This window comes from Rhinoraja longicauda, chromosome 21 (assembly GCF_053455715.1).
Source record: "Rhinoraja longicauda isolate Sanriku21f chromosome 21, sRhiLon1.1, whole genome shotgun sequence".
In the NCBI taxonomy this organism is placed as follows: Eukaryota; Metazoa; Chordata; class Chondrichthyes; order Rajiformes; family Arhynchobatidae; genus Rhinoraja; species Rhinoraja longicauda.
Genome location: NC_135973.1, coordinates 20,986,127 through 20,999,378, shown reverse-complemented (window position 1 = coordinate 20,999,378; position 13,252 = coordinate 20,986,127). Strand labels below are relative to the sequence as shown.

General features: G+C 42.6%; 1 protein-coding gene across 2 annotated transcripts in view; it reads left to right on the top strand.

The window, feature by feature from the left end:
* The window catches only part of usp42 (ubiquitin specific peptidase 42), a 57,943-nt gene extending 46,671 nt beyond the window's left edge, over nucleotides 1-11,272 (top strand). For both annotated transcript variants that reach the window (XM_078418055.1, XM_078418056.1), the window contains 4 exons: nucleotides 1,530-1,685; nucleotides 5,403-5,506; nucleotides 7,324-7,391; nucleotides 9,606-11,272. In XM_078418055.1, the coding sequence (XP_078274181.1) occupies nucleotides 1,530-1,685; nucleotides 5,403-5,506; nucleotides 7,324-7,386 (323 nt within the window). In that variant the 3' untranslated portion in view covers nucleotides 7,387-7,391; nucleotides 9,606-11,272. The remainder of the gene's footprint in view (nucleotides 1-1,529; nucleotides 1,686-5,402; nucleotides 5,507-7,323; nucleotides 7,392-9,605) is intronic.
* Nucleotides 11,273-13,252: the final 1,980 nt, after the last annotated feature.

Here is a 13,252-nt window from a genome sequence, read left to right as displayed (position 1 = left end):
TTTTTTTTAATTGAACCATAGAATTCCTCATATTTTTGCTCGGCCCTGTCCTGAGATACTGCCTGGTGCACTGAGTTACTCCAGCGCCTTGTGTTCTACGCTAGAATCCAGCACCTGCAGCTCATTGTGTCTGTTACTTTCGATTATTTGTCGCTGTTGGTATCCTAGAGCTTAATTATTTCACAAAATGCTGGAGTAACTCAGCAGGTCAGGCAGCATCTCAGGAGAGAAGGAATGTGTTCGGTCAGAAAAAATCATAGTAAATTCAGAGAACATGGTGAATGCTGTTAGCTTGTGCTAGTTATTAGACCTATTCAAAATGTCAACATTTTACATTGTTGCATTGGAGATAGTGGTCTTAACAGCTGCACAACTCACTTTGGAATCTTGTTTAAGATTTAAACCTGATTTAAAAATTAACTCCTTGATTAACCACATTTCCTGGGGAAACTAGTCTTTGTCTGGGGCTGTTCCTGACGATGCAAGGATCTGAACTAGATCCTATTTTTGTAAGTGACAGGCTAATGCATATTCCAATCACCCTGTTGGAAACAGCAGGCTCCCAATGGCAGACCAGCACATGCTGTTTTCTCCTTGCCAGTCTACAAATTGAAACTCATGCAAAATTGAAGGACGGCACAGTGGTGCAACTGGTAGAGCCGCTGCCTCACAATACCAGAGAGGTTCGATCTTGGCCTCGGGTACTGCCTGTACGTAGTTTGCACATTCTCCCTGTGGCCGTGTGACTTTCCTCCGGGTGCTCCGGTTTCCTCTTCCCAAAAAAGTGTGGGTTGTAGTTTAATTAACCTTTGTAAAAATTGTCTCTAGAGTGAAATTGTCCCTAGAATGAGAAAATGGGATAATATAGAACTAGTGTGAGCAGGTGATCGATGGTCGGCCTGGGTCGGTGGAATGAAGGGACTGCTTCTATGCGGTATCTTTCAATCAATCGTGAAATTGTGCAATGTCTTGACCAGAAATATAAGACCTAATGTAATGTGAGCATTGTGGTGTTGGGGTGGGAGGAAGGTGGAAGAGGTTGGAAAGGTGGGTGGCAGGGAGGTAGGTGAGAGTGGGATGTTGGCAAGACATCAACACAATGTTCTCAGTGGCTGTTCTACATCTGCGCAACTGGACCAGTACACGAAACTCCTGTTTGTGCCATTCAATGTAGTTCTACGTTGTCTGATTATCACATCCATTCCCTACATATTAGGGGCAATTTACAGAGAGCCAATTAATCTACAAACCCACACATCTTTGGGATGTGGGAGGAAACTGGTGAAAACCCACGAGGTAACAGGGAAAACGTGCAAACTCCACACCGACAGCACCTGAGTCAGGATCGAACCTGGGTCTCCGACGTTGCAAGGCAGCAGACCGACCACTGTGCAGCCCATTTGCACACCTAATCCATTGTTCACATAGACCATTGAATCATTGGACTAGATTTAAACATTTATTAAATATTTTAATTTGTAATGCCACTTTTTCTGATGATTCCTTATCATAATACTACTGCTTTACAGAGGAAATATTGAACGAGCATAATGGAGGCATTAGCAGGCATCTTCTAGACAATACAGGATCCGGATCGATTTCTGACCGTCACACTGAGTGGGCCAGGAAGAGGTTGGAAAACGGCAGTGATTTATACAGACATTCAAAACCAGATAAAGAACACTGTAAGTCAGTTGTTATGTTACCATTAAAAATATTTAACTTGATTTAAATTGGTTACCTTTCCTCAGCTTTCCTCCTTGAATGTCAAGTTTTGACGAGGATCGTTAAATTAGTTCTGCTCATTGAAAATCAATAGAAGCCAAAAACCAAAAGTGCTGCAGAAATTGCCTCTTTCAAAGTGATTGCACGAGATCATGAGATGGGTCATATTTTTTAAGAGTACAAGTGCTCCTCAACTTATGATGGGGTTACGTTCCGAGACACCCATCGCAAACCGAAAATATCCTACGTCGAAATGCATTTAATACACCCGATCACGTGGCCGGAACCTCGCTGCGGGTCACTGCAGTTTGCACCATCACAAAGTCGAAGCATCGTAATTTGGGGAGCACCTGTAATACAGCATGGAAACAGGGCCTTTGGCCCAACTCGCCCATGCTGACCAAGATGCCCCATCTAATCTATTCCATTTGCCCGCATTTGGTCCATATCCCTCTAAACCTTTCCCATCCTTGTACCTGACCATGTGTCTTTTAAATGTTGCTATTGTGCCTGCTACAATCACCACCTCTGGCAGCTTGTTCCATCAAACTATTACACTCTGAGTGGAGAGAATTGTTCCCAGGTTCCGATCTAGTCTTGATCCACAGTGCTGGAGTAACTCAGCGGGTGAGGCAGCCTCTCTGGAGGACATGGATAGGTGACTTTTCCGTTCAGGCCTCTGCACAGTCTGAAGAGGGGACTCAACCCGAAACATCATCTATCAATGTTCTCCAGAGTTGCTGCCTGACCATCTGAGTTACTCCGGCATGTTGTCTTTTTTTGTAAACCAACATCTGTTGTTCCTTGTATCTCTTATTAAATCTTTACCCACTCGCCTTCAGCCTGTGGCCTCTGATTCTTGATTCGCTACCCTGGATAAAAGACAGTTCATTTCCCCTTGTTTCCCTAATTCCCTATATTATTAAGAATAGAAGATTGGTTAAGAGACAAAACCAAGTCAGATTGACAGGATATGATGGCTGTGATTATTCAAGGCCTCGGGTTATTAGGGTAGACATTCAGAACCTTTTCTCCCAGGGTGGAAATGTCCAAATTAGGCATTGCAATAAGGCGAGAGGGGGACAATTTAATGGAAATTTGCAGAGCAAGTTTTTTTTACAGAGTGGGGGGGGCAACGCATCTAACTGGTGGTACAGCCAGACACCACAGTGGCCTTTAAAAGGCTTTTGGAAAGATATTCACAGGGAATAGAGGGAAATGGATCGTGTGTAGGCAGATTAAATCAGTTCAGCTAGGCGTAATGTTCAGAACGGACATTGTGGGCCGAAGGGCCTGTTCCTGTGTTGTAGTGCACTATGTTCTATTTGCAGTCTGTGAATGGCATGGATAAAGACATTGAGTAATGTGTGTAATTTCCAATATAAGTGGGAAGGATGGTTGTCTGTAATGGCCAAGAGGTTAAGCAACAGATGTTAAAAAAACAGGCAGATGGAGTATAAACCACAGGGAAGTATGAGGTGAGCCACATTAGTGGGAAGAATAGAAAAGCAGAATGTCCTTTCACAAGAAGCCCAAGGTTAGCAGGTGCAAGGAGTTCCAAGAACGTTGAGAGTGGTGGAAGTTTGAAATAACGCGCAAGGAACAGCAGATGTTGGAATCTTGCCGAGAGCACAAAGTGCTGGAGTACCTCAGTGTGTCAGGCAGCATCTCCGGAGGACATGATTTTGGGTCGGGAATCTTTATCAGATGCTAGAAATCAGTGAGGCAGCGTCTGTTGAAAGAGCAAGTTAATGTTTCAGGTCAATGGTCTTTTATCAGAACATTACAAAGGTGAAAGAAGGTCCATACTTTCAGAATATTAGGAGTTAGAAAAAATGGCACAGGTAGAGGAGATTAGTCTAGCTTGGCATCATGTCCAGCACGGACATTGTGGGTTGAAGGGCCTGTTCCTGTGCAGTATGGTTCTATGTTCTAATACAGCACTGAAGAGGTTCTTTAGGTCCATTATGCCATTAAAGTGCCGCGCCATAAAGGCATGGTGAGATTGTGTATAGCGTATCATTCTCAGTGTGCTATCCACCACAAACAGGCTTGATTGCACCATGGGTTGCATTGTGCTCTTGGTATGCGTGCCAACACAAAGCCTGCCTTTAGTTTGGGCGGCTGCGACAGCCTTCTGTCACCACAACTCCTCCTCCACACTGACAGCTGCCGGCCAGATCTCTGCAGCACTGGGCTGACCAGTTCAGCCAGTTTATTCTTTGTGTTGCTGGAATTTAACAAAGAACAGGTGGAACTTGTCCTTTCAGCCACCGTGAATGACAGCAAGAGAATGTAGGAGGCGAGTGTTTTTTAATGCAATTCAAAGATTTAGTTTCAATAAGCTTTCAATGATGCTGAAAGAATTTGTTTTTATGATGTTAGTGGAATCAAGTGTCCCATTTAGTTTAGAGATACAGCATGGAGCAGGCTCTTCACCCCATCATGTCCATGCCGACCTTCGATCACCCATTCACACCAGTTATATGTTATCCCACCTTCTCATCCACTCCCGACACACTAGGGGCAATTTACTGAGGGTCAATTAACTTACAAACCTGCACGTCTTTGGGGTGTGGGAGGAAACCGGAGCACCCGGAAGAAACCCACATGGTCACGGAAAATGTGCAAACTCCACTGACGGTGCCCGAGATCAGGATCGAACCTGGGTTTATGGAGCTGAGGCAGCGGCTCTACCAGCTGCACCACTGTGCCACCCTTGCCATTAAAACATTCCAAGTGGCAGAACAATGCCTTGCTGTTGTTCACTGCTGACATTAAGACGAGCCAATGTCATTAGGTTTAGGTTTATTATTGTTACGTGTACAGGGGTACAGTGAAAAGTTTTGTTTTGCATGCTATCTGATCAGATAATACAATACATAAATACAATCAAGACAAACTCAAATACAGTAGGTAGAGCACAGGGGAAGATGCAGGGTGCAGAATGTAGTTCTCAGCATTGTAGTTCCACCATCAGTTCCAAAGACGTTTCCACTATTGGGAGAGTTTAGGACCAGAGGCCAGGGCCTCAGAATTGGGAGGCGCTGAGGAGGCATTTATTTTTTCGGAGGGTGGTGAATCCGTGGAATTCATTGCCACAGAAGGCTGTGGAGGCCAAGTCAATGAATATTTTTAAGGCAGAGATGAACAGATTCTTGATTAGTACGGATGTCAGGGGTTATGGGGCGAAGGCAGGATAATGGGGTTGAGAGTGAAAGATAGATCGGGCATGATTGAATGGTCCAATTCTGCTCCTATAACTTATGAACTTAAGACAATTTAGACAAAGTCCAATGTTCGCGATGTGGTAGAGGTGAATCGGACAGTACCTACCCTGGGTTATGAATCTCGGTATCCTATCACAGTCATTAAGCCTGACCCTGTAGCCATTCAGCAAGTGTAGATGTGATAAACACCCCAAGAAGCCATCTTATTAATGGCTGGCCCAGAGGGAGGGGGCATTGGCTCAATTAGGGAGCTGATTTTATCTTTGTATCACTTAGTACTTGAGAAAATATTCTTGCTCCATTCTATTGTCCTGCAAAGCTGTGGGTTTTGTCGTTTTGATGTTTATAATCTACACTCGCATCTTGGAGTACTTGAAATGGAATCTTTGAATATTAGCTGTGATTTTGAAAAACTTCATCCAATTTACGTTTGATTTCCTTTGACAGTACGAGAAAAACACTACTCACACAGTTACAAGGAATGCTGTCCCGCAGATAACAGGAGCAGTCTTTCTGGTGTTAGTTCTTTCAGAGGTTCTACGAGGCGGAAGGTATGTACACATTGTTCAATGTTAAGCTGACTGGTGCAGGATTTCACGGTATTTTGTTCAAGACGGTAGCCGGGAAAATAGTTACATCATTGTAAATTGTTGTCTGGAAATAAAGATGAGGTGTGTGTGTCTCGTATGTAGACAGAGTGGTAAAGAATGTATGTGGAATGCATGCCATCATCGATCGGGGCATTGAGTAGAAGAGACAGGCAATCATGTTGTAACTTTGTAGGACTTTGGTTCAGCCGTATTTAGGATATTGTGTACAGTTCTGGTCGCCCCATTACAAGAAGGATGATGAAACTTTGGCGAGAATGCAGTGGAGGTTTACCAGAATGAAGAATGGTCTTGACCCGAAACATCGCCTATCCATGTTCTCCAGATATACTGCCTGACCTGCTGAGTTACTCCAGCACTTTGTGTCTTTTATTTCTACCAGAATGCTGCCTGGGTTAGAGGATATTGGCTATTAGGAAAGGTTGGACAAATTCCATTGTTTTTGCTGGAACATTATTAGAGTGTAAGGGGACACCTGATGGACTTGTATAAAATTATGACAGGATAGATAGAGTGGACAATCAGAGCCTTTATCCGAGGGGGAACTGTCAAAGAATGGGCAGCATAACTTTAAAGTGAGAGAGCAACATTTAAAGATGGTGTGCAGGGCAAGTTTTTATTTACAGCTGGTGGTGGGTGCCTGGAACTGGTGGTGGAGGCAGATACAATAGTGGTGTTTAAGAGGCTTTTAGATAGGCATATGGATTATGTGCAGGCAGACCAGAGTTGTCTTGGCAACATGTTCGGCACAGACTATGGGCCGAGAGGCTTGTTCTGTACTACACAGTTGGAGTTGTGTTCCATGTTCTTCATGTAATTTTATCTTATTCTCAGTTATCGCATCATTTGTGTGTAAAACTATTTTATAGCACATTGACTCGACTTGTAGAGCTGCTGCCTCACCGTACCAGAGAGCCAGGTCTGATCCAGACCTCGGGCGCTACGTGTGTGGAGTTTGGCATTCTCCATGTGACTGCATGGGTTTCCTCTGCATCTTTTGCTCTGTTTTCTTCCCACATCCGAAAGATAGACAATAGGTGCAGGAGGAGGCTATTCGACCCTTCGAGCCAGCACCGCCATTCAATGTGATCATGGCTGATCATTCTCAATCAGTACCCCGTCCCTGCCTTATCCCCATACCCCCTGACTCCGCTATCCTTAAGAGCTCTATCTAGCTCTCGAATGCATTCAGAGAATTGGCCTCCACTGCCTTCTGAAGCAGAGAATTCCACCGATTCACAACTCTCTGACTGAAAAAGTTTTTCCTCATCTCCGTTCTAAATGGCCTACCCCTTATTCTTAAATTGTAGCCCCTTGTTCTGGACTCCCCCAACATTGGGAACATGTTTCCTGCCTCTAACGTGTCCAACACCTTAATAATCTTATACATTTCGATAAGATCTCCTCTCATCCTTCTAAATTCCAGTGTGTACAAGCCTAGTCGCTCCAGTCTTTCAACATATGACAGTCCCGCCATTCCGGGAATTAACCTAGTAAACCTACGCTGCACGCGTTTGTGTGGGTTTGTAAGTTAATTGACCCCCTGTAAACTGCCCCTAATGTGCAGAGAGTGGATGAGAAAGTGGGATAACATTGAACTGGTGTGAACGGGTGATCGATGGTCAGTGTGGACTGGGTGGGCCAAAGGGCCTGCTTTCATACTGTATCTCTAAAACCTAAAACTAAAAGTGCTTGTTATGTAAACTGATACAGCTGCCCGCTGTTCTGTCTTGTGTACATGTAGTTGTTTTGTTTTACAGAGCGATGAAAAGAGATGTGTAGAGCAGAAACCTCACTACACCTGCATGGAAGGCAAACTTTAATACAGGTTGGTGATCAAAAGGTGCACAGGAATGTGCTGGTTTTTAATGAATTACCCCATTCATACAATCTCTGCCTACCAGGACCTGTTCAAGATTAATTTTGTGCAAACAAAGATCATTTAAGACTGACATTTTCAAAGCTAGAGAACAACGGGTGAGCTGGAAAAGTGCATTTAATATTGTCTTGAGAAAAAGCCAATAAGCCCGTCCTACTTAACGACAATCCGTTTTAGGACCTTTAAAACACTAAGGGGAATTAAGTTCCTGATAAAGAAAGCAAGAGGTTTAAATACAAAACAAAACATTGTAAAGCAGTGTGTGAGATTTCTGCAGTTGACATCTAGGGATTAACCAAAGCAAGAAAAAAGGAAGGAGATGAGATGGTGAGAAGGATGGCGAAAGTAGAAAGGCTGTATGGTTGTATTACTAGAAAAATGATCAAAGGCCAGGGTGGCAAACTGGGGAAACTAAAAGGTTAGAGCAATATATGGAATTAATTCCTTAATTATTCCAAAGGGGTTACCCCTTCAGACAGAGTCCAGAAGAGGTGAATGGGAGCCATATATCTGTCCAACTCGCTGAGATTAGAGTCATACAGCATGGAAAAGGACCCTTCGACCCAACTTGCCCAATACCGGCCAAGATGTACCATCTACACTAGTTCAAATTGCTAGCATTTAGCCCATATCCCTCGAAACCTACCCTATCCATGTACCTGTCTAAATATTTCTTAAACGTTGTGATAGTACCTGACTCAATTACCTCCTCTGGTGGTTCTCCCTGCAACAGAAGAGTAGTGTGGAATACATTGCTGGGGTAGAAGTGGAGGTCATCCAAAAGGGAGCAGAAAGAGTTGCTATGGCAGTGGGGAGAGGATGGGGATGTGAGATTCTAGATTGCTTTTACATGGAGCTGGCATCAACTCAATGGACCATGTGGCTGCCTCCCCAGCTATGATCCTTCTGTGAGTAGGGCCATGTTTTGTGATTCAGGAACTCATCTCTGTGTTGTTATTCCAGGTATTTCCCTTGGCTCAGTGCCCGATTCCACTCCCAGAGACCCAGTGCCTTGATCTCTTTAAACAAATTAGCTTTGCCTTTGATCACCGTACAATGGATTTCTGTTTCATTTTTAATACTAATAAACCTCCCACCCACTCTGGGATATTTCACTCTGCTCTCTGAACACAAAAGACCTAATAGAAGTGTATAAAATTGTGAGAGGCATAGATGGGATAGACAGAACTCATTTCTCAGGATGGAAATGTCATATAGTAGGGGGCATTAGCTTTGAGGGGGCAAAGTTTAAGGGAGATGTGCGGGACAAGATTGATGAGTGCCTGGAATGTGTTGCCAGGGGTTATAGTGAAGGCAGGGATAACAGTGGCATTTAAGGGGCTTTTAGATTGGCATACGTGCAGGCAGAGGAGATGAGGCGTCATATTTGGCATGGACATTATGGGCCGAAGGGCCTGTTCCTATGCTGTAGTCTTCTATCCACTAGAAAAATAATCCCCTTGGGCGGTCCGTATCCTGTAATCACTGGGATCTTGCCCCTTTGCTTTCTTTTGAGTTTTTCGCATCCTTTATTAATTTGTGCACCTGGTTTCTGTTAATGAATTAAGACTCTGCCACAGTTTAGACAAACTGCAGAGCTTGTGTGGACTGTGAAGCTGCAGAACATCACACCAAAGAGGAAGCGGCCCAGTTTTCCTGCAGCTGTTTCCTGCCCTGCTGCCACAATAAAAAAACTGGGAAATCTGCAGTAGGATCAGATCCAATCTTTGATGCGGAGACTTGAGGAACTGCAGATGCTGGTATCTTGAGTAAAACACAAACTGCTGGAGTAACTCAGCAGGCCAAACAGCAGCTAAGGAAGGAATGGATTGGCGTTGGGTCGAGGCCCTTCTTCAGACTCATTCAGTATCAGTCTGAAGAAGGGTCCTGACCCAAAACATTACGTATCTATGTTCTCCAGAGATGCTGGAGTAACCTGACCCTTCGAGTTACTGTAGCACTTTATGTCCTTTAGTGTAAATCAGCATTTGCAGTTCCTTGTTTCTACAGCTGGAAGGTGTACCATAATCTGGAAGTATTTTTCACTAACACCAAATATTTATTTTTGGTTTTTGCACTCAATTAATAGAACAGAGTCCTGGGCAGTGCAAATGTTTTTGTTCTTGCTGAGCCTAATTGTAATCTTCTGTCTTTTTTTTTTAGATATCCACAAAATGTGACAAAACTTGACAGAGTTCACACTATGGGATCCGCACGCAGTGCTGTATTCCTCTAAATTACTGTACAGAGCTTTACCAACCGGGTGGAAACACTTTTAGTTTTCTTCTTGGGGAGTTTTTTTAATTTACACGTTTAGTGACAAAAATCCAAAAAGGATTGTTAGTTTCTGTTCCTTGATGAACACTGTACAAATACTGTATAAATAGCTGTAATATATAAATGGTCACCCTGAATTTTTTTTTAAATACTCGAATGCTGCTCACCCACAGACTCAGGTTTGATAACTAGTGTTATGTGTAATTTTTAGTGGTCAACTATCTGGTGCAAACTGGTGCAAAACACAAGGACCAGGAAACGGCTACTTGGTGTGCAAGAATAGTGCATTAGACTGTGAAATCATTGGTTTGTCTTAATAAACCGAGCACTAAATTTTATTTCACAAACCCAAAGTTTTTCTTTTCAAGGACAAAAGCAGTCAAAGAGTAGAAGCAGAACAGTTTAGGCTAATGAGAGGAATCTCGACAGTGGCTTATTTGTATTGGGATTCTGTCTGAAACTAGAAACTTTTTTAAGACTCTTTTCAAAGATAGATGGTCTAGAATAACAAATTCTGAACATTTGTTCCAGTTCTCAAGATTTTTAATTTTAAACATGGTTTGTATAATTCTTGTCTTTTAAGTTCACAAATTATAATTTGTGTATGAAAACAAAAGGGCTTTAGAATGTAAATCTTTTTAATGTTATTGTTTTAAAATGTTCCTTGGGGCAATGCTGTACTGAAATGTACATAGAGTATATTGTTTAAAAGAAAGAAATGTAATTTAATCTGGACCATTGAATTTCTCGCCCTGGTTCGATCACACAAACTCCCGATGTGCATTTACGCTGGGTGTGGTCTACAGCAGGGCAGCAGTTGCCTTTATATTGCATGAGATGCTTCCAGCCCCCATTACCAACTACAAGTCACTTTAAATGTTTCTAACTGCAGACAGAAACTGATCCTGCCAATAAATAGTAGAACTGAGACACACTCAAACTGTGACAACTCAAACTACATCAACTATGGTCCTGTATCAGGAAAACAAGTTAAAACAAAAATGTAATCTGTGTGATTCTTACAGGAAAGTGTGTGTGCGTACGTGCGTGTGTGTTTGCGTGCGTGCGTGCATGGGGGTGTGTGTGTGTGCGTGTGGTTCAGGGCTGTACTGAAGTGTGTTTAACTTTAATTGGGTTGGTCGAGAGATGAATAAACCACCTGCCCACATTGTACTGTAGCATGTGAAATTTGTAGAATGTAAAACAAGTAAAGCTAAAAGAACTGTATATAATACAAGGTGTTAATGCCTTTGCTTTCACAACACACAGCATTCACATCAAAGCCTAAAGGGAGCATCTGTACCTAGTTTCAGGCCACTGAGCTTTTCTGACGTGGGAGTTGTCGAAACTGAGTTTAATCTTTCAGATATGATATTCTGTTCTGATTCCTCATTTCATCTGTCTACCGGTTTCTTGCTGTAAATGGACAAGATGCTACTTTGTATTTACTTTATTTGATCTTTCACATGGTTAAGCTGGCACATTGCAGGCTTGATCAAAACACAGAGTGCTGGAGGAACTCAGCGGGTCAGGCAGCATCTGTGGAAAGAATGGAGAGGTCATGTTTCGGGTCAGCGTCTTCATACCGATAGTAGTGGGGGGGGGGGGGGGGCAAGCCTGGCAATTGATAAGTGGACACAGGTGAGGGGGGAGATTGGCAAGGGGTGTTGGGTATGGAGAGAAAAGGAGTGCAATGCAAAGCTGAAGGAGGGATGTGGGTGGAACAAGACGGGCGAGGAGAGGGGGATAAAAGGAAGATGTGAGACTCGGGGATGGGAGATGTGTACAAAGGAGAGGCAAGGTGCAGGGTAATTGAGTGGGGATGTTGATAGAAGTGGGTGCACACCATGGTGGGGGCAATGCTTGTGTCCCCACATCACAGGTTTGGATGGATGAGCATCCCATCAGCTACTGGGAGCAACATGTTGCCCAGACTATAATATCAGTCTTAACAAAAAGACAGAATGGGAATTAAAGACAAAGTTTACATTTATACGTTGATTTACTGATTTAATGGGTTGAGTCATCTGAGATCAGTGCCTCTGCTTTGCAGTAATTCTTTTTGTGGTGGTAGAAATACAAATAACATGCATTGAAAAGATGGGTTCATCGCTTACCTAAGGTACCTAAAGATGCTTGCCTGTTCTCGCGTACAAACAAGGAACTGCAGTTGCTGGTTTACACAAAAGGGCACAAAGTGCAGGAGTAACTCAATGGTTCAGGCAGCATCCCTGGAAATCATGGACAGGGTAGATTCCCAACCTGAATGGGCCACCTGTACATGTTCTCCAGAGATGCTACCTGACCCGCTGAATTACTCCACCACTTTTGTCTTTTTGCCTGTTCTTGCCCCTGCTTTCTGAGCCAGTGTCTCTTTCATTATGAGTATCATTTTAATTCCATAGGACAATCAGTCCATGTATTATGTCCAAAAAGGATTTGATAATTAAAGTATTTTAGTTAACATATGCTGCCAGGTTCATGAAAATGGCTTCCTCCCTTTATCAGACTTTCAAATGGACTCTTGAATGCTACAGATGAATTCCTGATCTTCCAAACTACCTCATTGCACCTCTTGCACTTTTTTGAATCTGCACCCTTCTCCTTTGTGCCGCTGACATACTTGTGTGTGGTAAGATTTGACTGGATAACATACAAAGCAGAGGTTATTCTGGTATCTTGGTGCAAATGATAACCCAATGCAAGGTAAGTGAATTCCCTCCAGGTGTACTGGTAATGTATCGTCTGTGGGCAGACCAGTGTGACAGTCTCAAAATCGCCATTCCTGTCTTCTGCAAATGTTGGACAACCTTATGAATGATGTGTCTTTTGAGAAAATAATTTAGCTTCAAATTTTAGACCTGAGAGAGCCGTATTGGTGATTAATTCCTTAGAAAAGTTTTTATCTGAAGTTGTTTGAAAAAGAAATCAATTTAGTGGATCTCTACTGAATATTTGTTGTCAGGGAGGACAGATGACGAGGGTTTGTGTGAACAGCATTAATGTTTGAGTCTTGTGCTGAAAATGCTGCATTGAAATTAGTTCCATCCATTCGCATGTATTGTGTTACAAGTAGTGATACCTGATTGAATTTTCTAAAGGCAAGTGTATTTGTCGGTAATACTCTGATATTTATACTGGGCTCATTTCATTAGGGTAATTCAAAGGGTCTGCTTCCAATTGCAATTTGTTTTAAAGCTTTGAAAAGAATGGGCTTTTAAGTCCAAATTTAAATTGATTATTTTTGCAGACAGTTGGAAATAAAGTACCAAATTATTTGTACCTTCATTTCATGATCCACATTGAACAGGTTGTAACTTTTTATTTAAAAAACAGCTTGTTCAATAAGTGATCTGTTCTGCAAGTTCAGCGTCTCATACCCACCCTGAGTTGTTAATTTTATTGAATTGACAGCAATCGATGCCCCTAGTTTTTATTCCATCAAAAATGTTCCGACATGATATATTATAAATGGAAGTTTGTTCTCTCAATATAAAAAATGAAGTTTTGTGAACTTCTGATGCTCAAAATCT